The sequence below is a fragment of the Oryctolagus cuniculus genome, chromosome 19, assembly GCF_051225735.1.
Source record: "Oryctolagus cuniculus isolate XC-2025 breed Fujian yellow rabbit chromosome 19, ASM5122573v1, whole genome shotgun sequence".
Taxonomy (NCBI): domain Eukaryota; kingdom Metazoa; phylum Chordata; class Mammalia; order Lagomorpha; family Leporidae; genus Oryctolagus; species Oryctolagus cuniculus.
Genome location: NC_142885.1, coordinates 70,584,260 through 70,599,342, shown reverse-complemented (window position 1 = coordinate 70,599,342; position 15,083 = coordinate 70,584,260). Strand labels below are relative to the sequence as shown.

General features: G+C 70.2%; 2 protein-coding genes and 1 long non-coding RNA gene across 11 annotated transcripts in view; 1 reads left to right on the top strand and 2 right to left on the bottom strand.

Moving 5' to 3' along the window:
• TSC2 (TSC complex subunit 2) overlaps window positions 1–6,690 on the top strand; it is a 31,578-nt gene extending 24,888 nt beyond the window's left edge. For 2 of the 6 annotated variants that reach the window (XM_051839520.3, XM_051839522.3), the window contains 16 exons: window positions 344–505; window positions 629–784; window positions 897–1,009; window positions 1,368–1,580; window positions 1,898–2,101; window positions 2,568–2,636; window positions 3,352–3,461; window positions 3,709–4,214; window positions 4,322–4,397; window positions 4,507–4,593; window positions 5,019–5,205; window positions 5,393–5,532; window positions 5,901–5,979; window positions 6,086–6,177; window positions 6,255–6,353; window positions 6,476–6,690. In XM_051839520.3, the coding sequence (XP_051695480.3) occupies window positions 344–505; window positions 629–784; window positions 897–1,009; window positions 1,368–1,580; window positions 1,898–2,101; window positions 2,568–2,636; window positions 3,352–3,461; window positions 3,709–4,214; window positions 4,322–4,397; window positions 4,507–4,593; window positions 5,019–5,205; window positions 5,393–5,532; window positions 5,901–5,979; window positions 6,086–6,177; window positions 6,255–6,353; window positions 6,476–6,646 (2,464 nt within the window). In that variant the 3' untranslated portion in view covers window positions 6,647–6,690. Of the gene's footprint in view, window positions 1–343; window positions 506–628; window positions 785–896; window positions 1,010–1,367; window positions 1,581–1,897; window positions 2,102–2,567; window positions 2,637–3,351; window positions 3,462–3,708; window positions 4,215–4,321; window positions 4,398–4,506; window positions 4,594–5,018; window positions 5,206–5,392; window positions 5,533–5,900; window positions 5,980–6,085; window positions 6,178–6,254; window positions 6,354–6,475 lie in introns of those variants that run through there. The other 4 variants (XM_051839523.3, XM_051839521.3, XR_016226324.1 and 1 more) reach the window with 3 other exon arrangements.
• Window positions 6,687–15,083, bottom strand: part of PKD1 (polycystin 1, transient receptor potential channel interacting) — a 44,713-nt gene continuing 36,316 nt past the window's right edge. Inside the window, exons 29-46 of one of the 4 annotated variants that reach the window (XM_089321852.1) lie at window positions 14,813–15,023; window positions 14,587–14,713; window positions 13,873–13,989; window positions 13,730–13,779; window positions 13,437–13,621; window positions 13,280–13,370; window positions 10,677–10,786; window positions 10,400–10,602; window positions 10,123–10,317; window positions 9,827–10,044; window positions 9,644–9,756; window positions 9,373–9,517; window positions 9,166–9,291; window positions 8,840–9,014; window positions 8,434–8,724; window positions 8,220–8,354; window positions 7,833–8,144; window positions 6,687–7,755 (exon numbers count right to left, since the gene is read on the bottom strand). In XM_089321852.1, the coding sequence (XP_089177978.1) occupies window positions 7,336–7,755; window positions 7,833–8,144; window positions 8,220–8,354; window positions 8,434–8,724; window positions 8,840–9,014; window positions 9,166–9,291; window positions 9,373–9,517; window positions 9,644–9,756; window positions 9,827–10,044; window positions 10,123–10,317; window positions 10,400–10,602; window positions 10,677–10,786; window positions 13,280–13,370; window positions 13,437–13,621; window positions 13,730–13,779; window positions 13,873–13,989; window positions 14,587–14,713; window positions 14,813–15,023 (3,224 nt within the window). In that variant the 3' untranslated portion in view covers window positions 6,687–7,335. Of the gene's footprint in view, window positions 7,756–7,832; window positions 8,145–8,219; window positions 8,355–8,433; window positions 8,725–8,839; window positions 9,015–9,165; window positions 9,292–9,372; window positions 9,518–9,643; window positions 9,757–9,826; window positions 10,045–10,122; window positions 10,318–10,399; window positions 10,603–10,676; window positions 10,787–13,279; window positions 13,371–13,436; window positions 13,622–13,729; window positions 13,990–14,586; window positions 14,714–14,812; window positions 15,024–15,083 lie in introns of all 4 variants that reach the window. The other 3 variants (XM_051839518.3, XM_089321853.1, XM_089321851.1) reach the window with 3 other exon arrangements.
• LOC149120659 (uncharacterized) lies at window positions 11,331–11,725 on the bottom strand. The gene is made up of 2 exons (XR_016226325.1): window positions 11,630–11,725; window positions 11,331–11,565 (listed from the first exon to the last, which is right to left on the bottom strand). It is a non-coding gene; the product is annotated as an uncharacterized LOC149120659 (long non-coding RNA).

Genomic DNA, 15,083 nt, shown 5'->3' with positions numbered 1-15,083 from the left:
TGCAGCCGAGAAGCTGGGTCCAGGCTGAGGGGGTGGGCGGTGGCCCTATGGGCAGAATGCAATCTCCATCCGTCCTGGCCCTGGGAGCCCCTGCCGCCACCCTGCCTAGCTCCTGTGGGCTCTGGTTGAGGGGACGTCCTGTGGTGCTGCAACCAGGAGATTGGGGTCTTCGCCAGCAGGCGGGTCCCCTGCGTCTGCAGGCTGTGGCTCAGCTGGCCGCCCGCCCCCGTGGGGTCCTGAGCGAGGCCCTCCCAGTTGTGCATGTGTTGAGCTTTAGCCCTGGTGGTAGGCGGCTCTGCCCAGCCCTGCCTCGTGCCTGAGCCTGGCCACGGCCCTCCCGCAGGATCCAGACGTCGCTCACCAGCGCCAGCCTGGGGTCCGCAGATGAGAACTCCATGGCCCAGGCTGACGACAACTTGAAAAACCTCCACCTGGAGCTCACAGAAACCTGCCTGGACATGATGGCCCGATACGTGTTCTCCAACTTCACGGCCGTGCCCAAGAGGTAGGCGCCCGCTGCAGAGCGAGGCCACGCTCGGTCTCCGCGGGGAGCGAGGGCGGTCGGGCTGGCCCTCCCCGTCTGGGAGCCCCGGGCACCGGCACCGGCACCGCCGTCCTGTGCTTTCAGGTCCCCCGTCGGAGAGTTCCTCCTGGCCGGCGGCAGGACCAAAACCTGGCTGGTGGGGAACAAGCTCGTCACGGTGACGACAAGCGTGGGGACTGGGACCCGGTCCCTGCTGGGCCTGGATTCCGGGGAGCTGCAGGGCGGCGGCCCAGAGTTGAGGTGACCGCACCGCCCCTCCCTCCCTGACTGTCCTGAGCCCAGCGGGCGGGGCTCTGCACCTGGCAGCCCTGGGGGACTCCCTCACCCTGTGCCTGGGCCCTTCTGTCCCCAGCTCTGACCCTGGCGTGCACTTGAGACAGACAAAGGAGGCACCGGCCAAGCTGGAGTCCCAGGCCGGGCAGCAGGTGTCCCGTGGGGCCCGGGACCGCGTCCGTTCCATGTCGGGTGAGCCTCAGCTCCACGGTGTCTCATGTAGGCGCCCAGCACCCACCACCTGCTTCTGTCCTGCTCCTGCGCTTCAGGAAAGCCGAAGTGAGGGCTCTCAGGCTGCGAGGTAGGGCAGCGCCTCCACAGAGCCCCTCGGCGCCGGTGCTTCCTGTTTGCCTCGGCCCAGCTCTGCCTGGAGTTCTTCTGGGCACGCTTAGCTGGGCCGTGGTCCGGCTGGGGGCAGGTCTGGGGCCCCTCCCACTGCCCTGGGCCTGTGGAGGCCAGCCAGCCCGGCCAGTGCCGCCACGGCCTTGGGCGGAGTGGCCAGCTCTGTCCCTGGCAGGTGGGGTCATCTGCCTCCCACCCTTCTCCTCAGGAGGCCACGGCCTTCGGGTCGGTGCCCTGGACCCACCGACCTCCCACTTCCCCGGCAGCCCGTCTGCTCCGGGAACACAGGCTGCGCCAGCTGCGAAGCCTGACAGGGCCTCAGCAGGCACCCAGGGCCCAGCACAGGAGAGGACGAACCTGGCCGCCTACGTGCCTCTGCTGACCCAGGGCTGGGCTGAGATCTTGGTCCGCAGGCCCACAGGTACGCAGAGGTAGATGCAGAGTGGTCTCCCAGGGGCTTCTGGGAGGCGGCTTTAAACCAAGCCTGCAGAGGTGGGCGGGGGCCTCCCCTCTCAGGTCCTGTCTTCCCATCGTGGGGTCCTGGGGGCTAGGGCTTGAGCACACGAACTTGGAGGGGCTGCCCCTCGGCCCTCACAGAGCAGAGCCCCCGCCCAGGAGGTGCTGTGGGTGTGGTGGGTGCCAGGGCCTGGGCCTGGGCCTGGAGCCAGGCTGCCGGGCGGGGCTGTCTGGGGGGTGGAGGCTCCTGTCTGAGGCCTGAGGCCACTGCCCGCTCCCCAGGGAACACAAGCTGGCTGATGAGCCTGGAGAACCCGCTGAGCCCCTTCTCGTCCGACATCAACAACATGCCCCTGCAGGAGCTGTCCAACGCCCTCATGGCGGCCGAGCGCTTCAAGGAGCATCGCGACACCGCCCTGTACAAGTCGCTGTCCGTGCCGGCCGCCAGCACAGCCAGGCCCCCTCCTCTCCCTCGCTCTAACACAGGTGGGCGAGGACCCCCGCTCCCGGGTCTCCCACAGCGTCTGCCTGGGAGGACGCCATGCTGTGGCCGACATTTGGAAACTGGCTCTCACCCTCTCCCCTAGCTGCAGCTGCCCACTGGGGGGCGCCAGGGGTGGCCTTCGGTGCTGGCCGCCGACTGCCGTGGGTCCCGCTTGGGTTTCGGTTGGGCTGCCCGAGCCTGCCTGTCGGCCGCCCCGCCCTGGGGCCAGCGTGGAGCCTCCTGGGAGGCCAGGATGCTAGTGAGGAGTGGGGAGGTCCTGCCTCCCCCAGGTCCGAGCCAGGAGCCCGCCCGCCGCCCGGGACGCCGCCCGGGACGCCGCCCGGGACGCCGCCCGGGACGCCGCGGGCCCTCTCCTCTCCAGGCTCGGGTCTGCAGGCTCGGGTGGCGCCCTCTGCTGGGCTGCGCAGGCTCGCGCTGAGCCGGCTGCGTGCGGGCTTTCCCTTGCAGTGGCCTCTCTGTCCTCCCTGTGCCCGTCCAGCTGCCAGGGGAAGCTGCACAGGAGCATTTCCTGGGCAGGTACTCGTGCGTCCAGGAGCGCGGTGCTTGCTGCGAGCCCGCTCGGCCTGGGGCCGGCCTCCCCCCGGGCCTGGCCCCCGCTTCGCCAGCCCCGCCCCGCCCCCTTGACACGGCGCCCTCCGAGGCTGAGCTCCGTTCGGGAGCCATACCTCGCCTCTGTGGAGGTCTCGGGCTTGGGTGGCCCCAGTCTGGGGACACTGGCCACGCCGCAGGCGCTGGGGGTGGCAGCCGCCCTTGCCTCGCTCCGCCCACGCCCTGTGAACCCACTCTGGGCTGCATCCGCCCTGTCCGCAGGGGCGGGGCGCGGGCTGCTCCCCCTCAGTTGCCGCTCCCCCCCCCCCCCCCCCCCGCGCCCCTGACGCTGGCATGGACGCACTGCTTTGGGACGTTGCGCCCCCTCTGGCGTGCCGGGCTGTGGCCTGCCTTGGATTTGGAGGCGAGCTCTGCTGCTAGGAACGGGTCCCGAGCCTGTGTGCGCGTAGGGGGCCCCGTCGGCATTTGCGTGGTGCCCGGGGGCCGGTGCCCTGCTCTGCCTGGGCTGAGGCCTCAGGTGGGGTTCCTGCCTGCGGAGGCCCCAGGGCCCGTGCAGCCGTGGCTTGTGTTGGGGTCGCCCTGGCCCGCGGCGGCCTCTGCTCCTCTGGGAGGGAAGCTGGTGCGATGAGCACGTGTGCGCTGGGCTCGGCCTGGCCCCCAGCAGCCCGTGTGCTCCCCCCAGACTCGGCAGTGGTGCTGGAGGAGGGCGGTGCAGGAGAGGCCTCCGGGCTGGCGGAGCCCCCAGAGCTGGAGGACCAGGGGCACTGCGGGCGTGCCGGTGCCTACAGCAGGGTGAGTGAGGGGGCAGGGCAGGGCCTCCACCCACGCCTCCCCACGGCCCCGGCTTGCTCTGCGCTCGGTGTGTCCCCGCTGCTCCGAGAAGTGGCATCCCACACTGCAGCCTGGGGTCCTCGGCGCCCTTCTGGGGGTCGCCAGGTGTCCACGGATCGGTGTGGGGCTCTGGCTGGGGTGGGGTGCCCGGTGGGGGTGGGGGCCCTGCCGGCCTGACCAGGGCTCTCCCCGGGGTGGTCCCTTCCAGTCGTCTTCAGCATCTAGCCAGGAGGAGAAGCTGCACGCGGAGGATCTGGCTGCTGGGGGCGTCCCCATCGAGCGGGCCGTGTCCTCTGCGGGCGGCCGGCCCTCGGTGGACCTGTCCTTCCAGCCCTCGCAGCCCCTGAGCAAGTCCAGTTCCTCCCCTGAGCTGCAGACCCTGCAGGACATCCTGGGGGACCCTGGGGACAAGGTGGACGTGGGCCGGCTCAGTCCTGAGGCCAAGGCCCGGTCACAGTCGGGGCTTCTGGATGGAGACGGTGCTGCCTGGGCAGCTGCTGACGAGGAGCCCCAGGGCCTGGGCCCAGCGCAGCCTGAGGGTGCCCTGGCCTCCGGCTCACCCCGCTCGCCCGGCGGCCTCCGGCCCCGAGGATACACCATCTCCGATTCCGCCCCGTCGCGCAGGGGCCGGCGGGCAGACAGGGTGGAGAGGGACACCTTCAAGAGCAGAGCCGCGGCCACCAACGCCGAGAAAGTAGCCGGCATCAACCCCAGGTGCGGGAGCTTGGGCCCTGGGCACCCCTGGCAGAGCTGGCTGGAGCCAGGGCGCAGGGTGCGGCTGGCACTGCCCGCGCCCCAGGCAGCGTCCCCTCTCGCCGCAGCTTCGTGTTCCTGCAGCTCTACCACTCGCCCTTCTTTGGCGACGACTCCAACAAGCCCATCCTGCTGCCCAACGAGGTATGCGCCCAGGGGGGCTGGCGGGGGGAGGGGCGGCCCGGGGTGGGAGGGCTGGCGGGGGGGGGGGCGCCTCTGCCCTGGGCTCAGGCGGGACACTCTGTGGCTGCAGTCCTTCGAGCGCTCGGTGCAGCTCCTGGACCAGATTCCGTCCTACGACACGCACAAGATCGCCGTGCTGTATGTGGGAGAGGGCCAGGTGAGGCTGCCAGGGAACCTGGGCCTCACGCTTCCCGGAGGCAGCCCTGCACGACCCTGAGCCCCAGGGCCCTCCTTCAGACGGGCGGTGAGGACAGGGCAGGCGTGCCGAGGTGCCGCTGGTGCGGGCTGTGCGGGGCGGGGCCTCTGGAGGAGTGGCAGGTGCAGAGCCCGCGGGGTGGGCGGTTCTGAGCAGGCTCTGGAAGCAGCGCCTGGCTGCTGCTGGCAGACCCGACGGGGTGGCCGTGGTGGTTCCAGCAGGTGGGCGTCCTGGTGGGGCTCTGGGTGGCAGAGCAGATGAGGTGAATGGGAGTGATGCCAGCGGCAGCTCGAGTGAGGTGGCCGTGCCGAGTGGGGGCGGCAGTGACGCAGGCTCAGAGAGGCCTGCAGACCCTGGCGGCCACGTGGGCCCCGCGCTCTCTGCAGAGCAACAGCGAGCTGGCCATCCTGTCCAACGAGCACGGCTCCTACCGGTACGCGGAGTTCCTGACGGGGCTCGGCAAGCTCATCGAACTCAAGGACTGCCAGCCCGACAAGGTGTACCTGGGCGGCCTGGACGTGTGCGGCGAGGACGGCCAGTTCACCTACTGCTGGCACGACGACATCATGCAAGGTCGCTGGCCAGGGACCTGGGGCCCGAGGCAGGCCGGGGCAGCGGTCAGGGTGGCGGAGAGGACCTGCCAGCCGGGACAGTGCTGCGGGAGGCTGGAGAAGCCGAGGGGTGCCTGGGGAGGGGCCCAGGGGTGTGGCGGAGCCCCTGCCCGGCTGCCCCACCCACGCTGGCCTTGCCCACCCCACAGCCGTCTTCCACATCGCCACCCTGATGCCCACCAAGGACGTGGACAAGCACCGCTGTGACAAGAAGCGCCACCTGGGCAACGACTTCGTCTCCATCGTCTACAACGACTCTGGCGAGGACTTCAAGCTGGGCACCATCAGAGTGAGGGAGGGTAGCCCCTGTCCCCTGGAGCACGAGCCTGCGCCTCCTTCGGGCGTGGCTGTGGCCTTGGTGTCGGCACAGAATGGCTCCTGTGCCACCATGGCCCGGCTGAGCCCCTCCCGGGGTCATCTCACCACTACTGGTGACCCCAGTCCCCCGCATGTCCTGGGCAAGGGGTCACGTGGGCAGCAGGCAGGCTCAGGGGACCGGCCAGAGCAGTGCTTGTCCCCTCTGCAGTGGCACGAGGGCTGAGGGGGTCTGTGACGAGGGGACCTAGGGGTGGTGGCTGAGCCCCGTCGTGGCGTCTGGGCTGTGTCAGGGAGTGTGGGCGCAGAGGCAGTGACAGCGTCCACCTCCTGTCTGGGCAGGGCCAGTTCAACTTTGTGCACGTGATCATCACGCCACTGGACTACGAGTGCAACCTTGTGTCCCTGCAGTGCAGGAAGGGTGAGGCCCGGGGCGGGCAGGGCCAGCCCCCTGCACCCACTGAGCACGCGCTCCAGACGTGGAGGGCCTGGTGGACGCCAGCCCCCGCTGAGTGCTCTCTCCCCAGACATGGAAGGCCTGGTGGACACCAGCATGGCCAAGATCGTGTCTGACCGCAACCTCCCGTTCGTGGCCCGCCAGATGGCCCTGCATGCGAACGTGAGTGGGGGCAGCGTCTGGTGGGAGGGTGGCCACGGTGCCTCCAGGTGGGGGCTCAGGCTGTGCTCCGCCCCCAGATGGCCTCGCAGGTGCACCACAGCCGCTCCAACCCCACCGACATCTACCCCTCCAAGTGGATCGCCCGGCTGCGGCACATCAAGCGGCTTCGCCAGCGGGTAGGGAGAGCGAGGCCTCCCCGGGGCGGGGCGGGGTGGGTAGGGAGAGCGAGGCCTCCCCGGGGCAGGGCGAGGCGGGGCGGGGCCCGGGATTGCGCTGCAGCCGTCTCCCCTTGCCCCAGATCCGCGAGGCGGCCCAGTACTCCAACTCCAGCCTGCCGGTGCTGCACACGCACACGCCCGCCCACGCCAAGGCCCCAGCCCAGGCCCCGGCCGAGCCGGCGCCCCCCTACGAGACGGGCCAGCGCAAGCGCCTCCTCTCCTCCGTGGATGACTTCACGGAGTTCGTGTGAGGCCAGGGCAGCACAGTGAATAAAGCAGGCAGACGCCGGCAGCAGTCAGAGCTTCTTTATTTGACTTTGTCTGCCTGGGGATGGGGGGCGGCTGACGCCAGGCGCCCCTGGGCTGCACTTTCTCAAGGGGCGTCACACACCCCCTTCCCAGCCCTGGGAGCCAGCCCCAGGGAGGGGTCTTCCCATGACCACCCTGGGAGGTGCCGTGTCCAGGCCCCCGCCCCCTCCAGGGCCTGACACCAGCAGGTCTGGGGGCGCAGCAGTGTCAGCCATCATTGTCCAGCACCTGCCCAGGGCCAGACTCGGATCCAAGAGGCAGCCATGGCCCCCACTGCCCTAGTGGACACTAGTGACATACAAAAATACACACATTTGACACCGTATAAATTACTGACAGGTGGCAGCCGAGGAGGGCCCTGCGCAGGGCCCACGGGCAATAACTTAGGGGAGGCAACAGGAAGTGCAGGCCAGCCCTCGCCCCGCGCGGGAGCCGGGCCCAGCCCGCTGGACCTGAGGACGCACATGGGCAATAAATTAGCGTGGCAGAGGCGGGCACTCCCCCAGTCCAATACTGCTGTGCCCTCCCGCGCGCGGCGGGCGGGACCTCTGTAAAGTGCAGGCGCTCACGGCTCCCCACAGCCCTCGAAGGCGGCAGAAGGTAATACTGAGCGGTGCCCCTGGCCCAGGGGCTAAGTGCTGCTGGGGTGGACCTTGTGGGCCCGAAGGGAGGGCCTGCGGGGGCCTGCAAGGCCGTCCCTGCCCCGGCTGGCCCGGGCGGGCTGTGGGGGAGGGAAGGGTGGGAGCCCGCGGCCGCGCAGGCTCTGCAGCTGCTGCTCCAGTTGGAACACGTCCTCCGTGGCCTGGTTGAGCCGGTCAAACTGAGCGAGCAGGGCCTCGAACACCAGGTGCAGCCGCGAGGGCTCCGGCTCAGCCCGGGCCCCGGCGCGGCCCAGGCCGCTGCTCAGTGCGTCCAGCTGGCTGGAGGAGGTGGAGGGGTGGGAGGCTTCGGAGCCGGCGCTGGGCGGGCGCGCGTCCGGGGAGGACTTGGAGCCCCTGGACGAGCGGGAGGGCAGCGGCTCCATCCCCTCGAAGCGGACTTTGTGGCGGAACTGGGGGCGGCACAGGGGCTCGTCAGTCCGGCTGCGCCCGGGGCGCGTCCCTCTCCCCCCCACTGGGCCGTACCCACCTCCTTGACCTTGCTGACGCCCAGCCAGAGGCGCAGCCGGCGCAGCAGCAGCTCCGCCATTTCGTAGTCCTGGGGCTCCCAGGCCGGCCGGTACAGCTCGCCCCGCAGCCCGTGGTAGCGCCAGCGCAGCACGACGGCCCCCAGGCTCAGCGCGCCCCACAGCCGCAGGGCCCAGAGCCCCACGCACAGCAGCGGCGCCAGGTGCCAGGCCTCGGCCGGGCACAGCGAGGGCGCCCCGGCCCCAGCCCCGGGGCACAGCACCAAGAGGGCACCCGCCGCGCTCCGAAGGGACTGTGCGCAGGACGACACGAGCTGCGGGGCAGAGCGGGCGTGAGGACCTCGCGGGCCCCGCCCGGCCGCCCGTTCCGCCCCCCAGCCCGCACCTACCAGCATGGCCAGCTGCGTGTAGGCCACGCCCAGCACGGCCAGGCCCAGGGTGGCTCCCGCGAGTTCCGGCAGGGCCCGGCACAGCGTCTTGCCGAAAATGGACCACTGGCGCACGAAGCGCAACTGCTGGGCCGCCTGTGGGCAGGGCGTGTGAGGCTGGGGCCCGCGCCCCGCCCACCCCCACCACGCCGCCCCGCCGCGGCCCGGCGCGCACCTTGACCGAGAGCAGGAAGAGCAGCGAGGCGGCCAGGCCCCGCGCCGCGGCGCTCAGCTGCGCCACCTGGTCGAAGCTGATGAAGCGGCGCAGGCGGCCGCGCACGAAGAGGGCCCACTGGCGGTCAGCGGCGCCCAGCTGAGCCAGACGCACCAGCCCCGTGGCCGCCGTCAGTGCCACCAGCAGCCACCTGGCCCAGGCCCCGGGCCGCACTGCGCGCGCGCGCCCCTCCTTGCGCCAGGCGTGGGCCTCGGCCACCGAGAAGTAGAGCGCGAACAGCAGCAGGCACACCTGCGGGGGGGGGGGGGGTCAGCGCTGGGGGCGGGGTCGAGGGCAGGCAGGCGGGGGCGGGCAGGCCGAGGGCGGGGTCAGCGCTGGGGGCGGGGCGGGGCGGGGCGGGCCTCACCGAGGTGAGCAGAGGCAGCGACAGGCCCGCGCTGAGGCGCCGCAGCGCGAACGGGCGCACGCTGAGCGCAGCCAGGGCGCGGCCGGCCGCGGGGAACTCGAGGCGCAGGGTGACGGCGGCGTGCAGCCCCACGGCCGGGCTGTAGTGCGTGAGCTCCACGAACACGGCGCGGCTCCTGCACAGAGGCCGGGTCAGCGGGGCCGGGTCAGCGGGGCCGGGTCAGCGGGGCCGGGTCAGCGGGGCCGGGTCAGCGGGGGCGGGGGCGGGGCCCGGGGCCGGGTCAGCGGGGGCGGGGGCGGGGCGGGGCGGGCCGGCGGGCGGCCCACCTGTTGTCCAGCCAGTTGTGCAGCCGCAGGAAGCCCAGCCGCGCGCGGCTCTCCTCCAGGCTCAGGCCCAGCTCCTGCACGTAGCCCCCGCTGTCGTACACGGCGCAGTGGCCCCAGGACCAGGTGCTGGGGAGGAGCACGGGCAGCTGGAGCCGGGGCAGGCGAGCCAGGGCCCGCACCCGAGGGACGCCGGGACCCCCTGCTCACCCCAGCAGGTCAGGCGCCGAGTAGGCCCAGGCGGCCGAGCCGTTGGGGGCTGCGCTCTCCCAGCCCACGCCGAAGTCGCTGGTGCTGAAGCCCCCCGCGGCCGCGCACCGGTGCAGCCCCGCGCTGCGGGCGTCCGGGCAGAGCGCTGGAAGGCAGGCCGGGGAGGTCACAGCCCCACGTGCCCGGGCTGCCGTGCCCCCAGCCCAGAGCGGGCACCGGCGTCCCCTCGGGTTTCGGAGTGCGCGGGGCGGGGCGGGGCGGGGCGGCTCACCTTCCTGTAGCCGCACCTGCCGCAGCCGCGGCGGCCCCAGCTCGGGGCTGGACCGGTTCCCGTGCACGTAGGGGAGCAGCACGTGGGACATCCACGGCCAGAACTCCTCAGACCTGCGCCCCGGACAGGAGTCAGAGCCAGCGCCCGGCTCCCCCACCCGGTGGGCCCCCAGCCCGTCCCTACCGGCCGATGGCCAGGAAGGCCCCGCTGTCCAGCTCCTGCTTGATGGCGCTCTGCAGGCGGTAGGCGTGGCCGTGGGCGGAGGCGTCGCCGTAGTTGGCCAGCAGTGTCACCAGCAGGAACAGCATGTACACCAGGAGGCTCTGGGGACGGGGCCCTGCGGTCAGCCCCACCCGGCCACGGCACCCGGCGCTGCCCCCACCTTGGGCAGACACAGGCCACTGAGGGAGACAAGGCAGCAGCTGGGCAGGCTCGGGCGGGGCGGAGCTCGGCACAGAGGCTGGGGGCGGGGCGCTCACCCGCAGCATGCCGTGCAGCCTCTTGACCTTGCGGGCTTCCTCTTTGGCCAGGAAGAGCGCGAAGCCGTGGGGAGGGCGCACGCGGGGCACGCGCTCGCTCACGGGCGTCACGGCCGGGCTCTCCACCAGGCTGTCGTCCTCGTCGGGGTGCAGCCGCTTGGCCACCAGCGAGAAGTACAGGGCTTCCAGCAGGACCTGGGGGCGGGGGCGGCGTCAGAGCGGCCAGCAGGCGCCAGAGGCCGCGGCCCCGCCCCGGCAGCCCCGGTGGCCGGCTCACCTTGAGCGGCTCCCAGCCGAGGAACGAGGCCAGGAAGCTGGAGCTGCTGGACAGGAGCCACATGACGCTGACGCTCGGGGGGAAGCCGGCACCGAGCCACCCCGAGACGCCCACGGCCACGGCCACCAGGAGCAGGCTGAGCCCGTGGGCCAGGGGTGCGCACCAGGCCGGCAGCAGTCGCCTCCGCAGACCCGGGCTCAGGCCTGGAGAAGCAGAGACGTGACTGGCGGGCGAGCCACAGGCAAGGGCGAGGAAGGCGCCCAGCACCCCCGCGCACCTGCCCCGGGGAGCGGAGCCGCCGGGCGCTGTTCCCGGGCCGCGTCCGGGCTGGGCGGCCGCTTCTCCAGCCTCTGCAGCGGCAGCGCCTCCGTCTTCTCGGCGGCAGACCTGCGGCACAGCCAGGGCTCAGTTCGCTTCCCGTGGGCCCCCCGGCCCGGCCTTGCCGCCTCCCCACCTGCGGACGGTCCACACGGAGGCCGTGTGCCGTGGCCTGGCTCCCGGGGGAGCCGCCGGCTGGCGGGCACTGCCGGCTGTCTGCCGAGGCGGGAGGGGGAATCAGTGGATGAGTGGGCGGGACTTCCTTCCTCCAAACGGACTTTTCTGGGTGTAAAAGTGGCTGACCGGCACAGTGAGCATTCCTGTCAGGACCCCCACCCCCGTGTGTCTACACCACACAGCTGGATGCACTCACTCCTTGCTGGGGCCCCTGGTCTTTCTGAGCTGTCTACACTGCGGCAAACCCAGCACCAGAGCTGAGGCCGGCTTCCCACCGGACTCAGCAGCGAGAGAGCAAAGATGGACAGACAGACGGACAGACAGACGGACAGACTGCCTCCTGAGGGGGCACCTGCAGGGGAGGCCAGGGACGGTCCAGGCAGGAGGATGATGTGGCTGGAGTAGGCGGGGACAGAGAGCAGGTGGGGACATGGGCGGGGACCCAGGAGGTGGGGACAGACACAGGAGGCGGGGACAGACACAGGAGGCGGGGACAGAAGAGCAGGTAGGGACACAGGAGGCGGGGACAGACACAGGAGGCGGGGACAGAAGAGCAGGTAGGGACACGGGCGGGGACAGACAGGAGGAGGGGACAGAGCAGGTGGGGACACGGGCGGGGACAGAGGAGGCGGGGACAGACAGGAGGCGGGGACAGAAGAGCAGGTGGGGACCTGGGCGGGGACAGACACAGGAGGCGGGGACACAGGAGGTGGGGACAGAAGAGCAGGTGGGGACACGGGCGGGGACACAGGAGGTGGGGACAGACACAGCAGGGGGGACATGGGCGGGGACACAGGAGGCGGGGACAGACACAGGAGGCGGAGACAGACAGGAGGCGGGGACAGAAGAGCAGGTGGGGACATGGGCGGGGACAGAAGAGCAGGTAGGGACCTGGGTGGGGACACAGGAGGCGGGGACAGACACAGGAGGCGGGGACATGGGCGGGGACACAGGAGGTGGGGACACAGGAGGCGGGGACAGACACAGGAGGCGGGGACAGACACAGGAGGCGGGGACAGAAGAGCAGGTGGGGACCCGGGCGGCAGCAGCTGCAGCCAGGAGCAGCACCAGCTCTGAGCGACGGGGACCTTGCAAGCCCCTGGGAGAGACGATGCAGACGGTCACAGTGACCCCTCCTGGTGTCTTGGGCAGCCACTCACTGGGCCTGAGCCGCCACGGCCACCCCGAGCGCGAGGTTTCCGGCAGAGCGCGGAGGGCCACAGGGACTCGCAGGGGGTGGATCTGCATGTGAGCTGGGGGCAGCTTCTTCGAGAAGAGGCCTGGCGTCCAGGGTCTGTGCAGTGGGGGAGGCTGCTGCCCGTGACGCCGCCAACCCACACTGGAGCGCCAGGTCAAGTCCTAGCAGCTCCCGCCCATGCACCTGCGGGACCAGAACACGGCCCAGAGCTCCTGGGGCCCTGCCGCCCGCATGGAGTGCCTGGCTCCTGACTTTGGCCTGGCCCAGTCCTGGCCATTATGGCCATTTGGGGATTGAGCCAGTAGATGGAAGACCTCTGTCCCTCCCCCACCCACAACTCTGCCTTTCAAAGAGATAAAACAAATCTTTAACAAAAAAGGTAATTGTGTAGCAGTGCCTCAGTATCTGGGGGATTGCATCCAAGACAACCAGCAGGTACCAAAATTCATGGACATTCCAGTCCCTTACATAACATGATGCAATATTTACAAATTACCCAGAGACATTCTCCCATATTATTTATATGTTTTTCCCAAAGAAACCTTTTATTTCAGGGAAAAAAAAAAAAAAAGGTAATTGTATACAAATCTGCTACTCAATTGGAAAACAGCCCCTCAAAAAAACTGGGAAACTCTTAAAAGTGCATGGGGCTGGCACTGTGGTGTAGCAGGTGGGCACCGGTTCAAGACCGGGCTGCTCCACTTCCGATCCAGCTCTCTGCTGTGGCCTGGGAAAGCAGTAGAAGATGGCCAAGTGCTTGGGTCCCTGCACCCACGTGGGAGACCTGGAAGAAGCTCCTGGCTCCTGGCTTCAGATCAGCACAGCTCTGGCTGTTGCGGCCAATTGGGGAGTGAACCATCGGACAGAAGCCCTCTCCCTCTCTCCCTCTCTCCCCTCTCTCTCTCCTCTCTCTCTCCTCTCTCCCCCTCCTTCTCTGTGTAACTCTGACCTTCAATAAATAAATCTTTAAAAAAAAAACCGCGAAATCACCACAACGGCGTAAGAGCCAGCCTGCCCACGACCTCCCGCTGCTCTGAGAAGAGGTGTGATGCCCCCTGCCTCCTACGGCCCTCGGGCCCCCATGCCCTGGCCGCCTCCCCCAGGGCAGGTTCCAGAGCGCTGGGTGAGGCCCTGCCCCAGGCTCCCTGCTGCCCCTCCCTCCAAGGCCCCCGGAGCCACACACTTACAAGCCAGCGAGCAGGTCGGTGTCCAGCCGTGTGTCCTGGGCGGGGGTCAGGCTGCCCCCTGCGGCCAGCACCTGCCCCACCAGCTCTCCGTCTAGAGGGGATAGGACACGTGAGGCAGGCCCGGCTCTGGGCCTCCCCTCTCGCCGCCCCCACTCACCTGCTGCCGACAGGTACTTGGCGGGGGAGCAGGGGCTGACCAGGGACACGCCGTCCTCCTCGGGGCCCGGCACACGGCCGGGGCGCGCCCTTGCCAACCGCTGCAGGGTGCTGCCCACGATGGATGAGTCACTCAGCAGGTCTGGCCAACTGAAGGTCCCCTCGCTGGATGGCCAGCACCCCAGGCTGCAGGTGACACGCACGGTCAGCCGGGGGGCTGGGCAGGCCCACGACACCCCCACACGACTCCCCAGCAGCTCCCCCAGGGCTCACGGCTCCTCCAGGGAACGCCACCTGCTCGCGTCATCCAGAAACGAGTCACTTTTCATTTGTCCGGCAAAGGCCTGTGCAAGAGCAGAGAGCGCTTCCAAGTCTGGCTGGCCCAGGCAGCCGCCCCTCCAGCCCCAGCCCGTTCCTGGCCCTGGCCCGGCCCGCACCTCAGCCCGCAGACCGGCGAGTGTGAGCAGGGCACTGTCCAGCACGGACGAGTCCAGACAGCTGTCCACTTCCAGCACCGGCTGGCTGGTCGCCGTGAGGCCTGGGCCCCCAGCCACCTGCAGGACAGGGCAGGCGCTCAGCCGGCGGGCGGCAGAGGAACGAGGAGCCCACGCCCGTGCTGAGAGAATGTTCTAGATTGGCCAGATGTGTTTTTTGTCTGCCCTGTCCATTACGGCAGCTCCTACCCACGTGGTGGCACTGAGCACTGGAGACGTGGCTGGTGTAACTAAACGTGTTTTTGGTTTGATTAAAGTTAAGCAGGCTCCTGCTGTGGCATAGCGGGTACAGCTGCCGCCTGCAGGGCTGGCGTCCCACATGGGCGCTGGTTCGAGTCCCGGCTGCTCCTCTTCCCATCCAGCTCTCCGCTATGGCTTGGGAAAGTGCTTGGGCCCCTGCACCTGCACCCGGCCTCCCCGGCCTCCCGGGCTGGCGGCTCCTCGGGTCACGGATCCAACCTCTTCACCGCCACACCTGCTGGGGCCCGGGCCTCCTGCCCACCGTCCTGACATGGCGACCACCCCGATCCTGTCCCCGCCTCCCCCAGCGAGCGCCGTGGGCCCCTCCTCCCGGGTTGGGTCTGTCCAGCCCACGCCTGACGCCACGGGGGGCGGGCAGCGCAGCCCCCGAGGGGGAGCGGCCCCAGCCCCGCCCACCTTGCTCCGGGACATGCGGAAGAGGAAGAGGACGAGCAGGTACACGGGGTACACGATGACGCTGGAGACCAGGCCGACGGCAACCGTGCCGACGCTCAGCGGCACCACCCTGGACACAGGCCCTGTGCTGGACGGCAGGAAAGAGACCCGGGCCAGGGTAGGCCGGGAGGGGCGGGAGGAGCCGGGCTGGGCAGAGGGGAGTCACCCTGCCCCCACAGGCACCCACCTGTGGGCAGTGTCCCCCACGGCCCCGTACCACACGGCGTTGGCCCCCAGGAACAGGCAGACCAGGAGGGCGCAGCAGGTGGCCCTCTGCACACGGGTGAAGCGGCTGCGGGGCGGCCGGTCCCAGATGGACAGCCAGATGTGCTTGTCGAAGAACCCACGCTGCAGCTCGGCCACCAGGAGGCGCCGGAACTGCCACAGGGCCGCGTCACCTGGGGAGAGGCGTGGCTGCAGCAGGGGCGCGCCGCCCCTACCCGCCCCGCCCGCCGGCC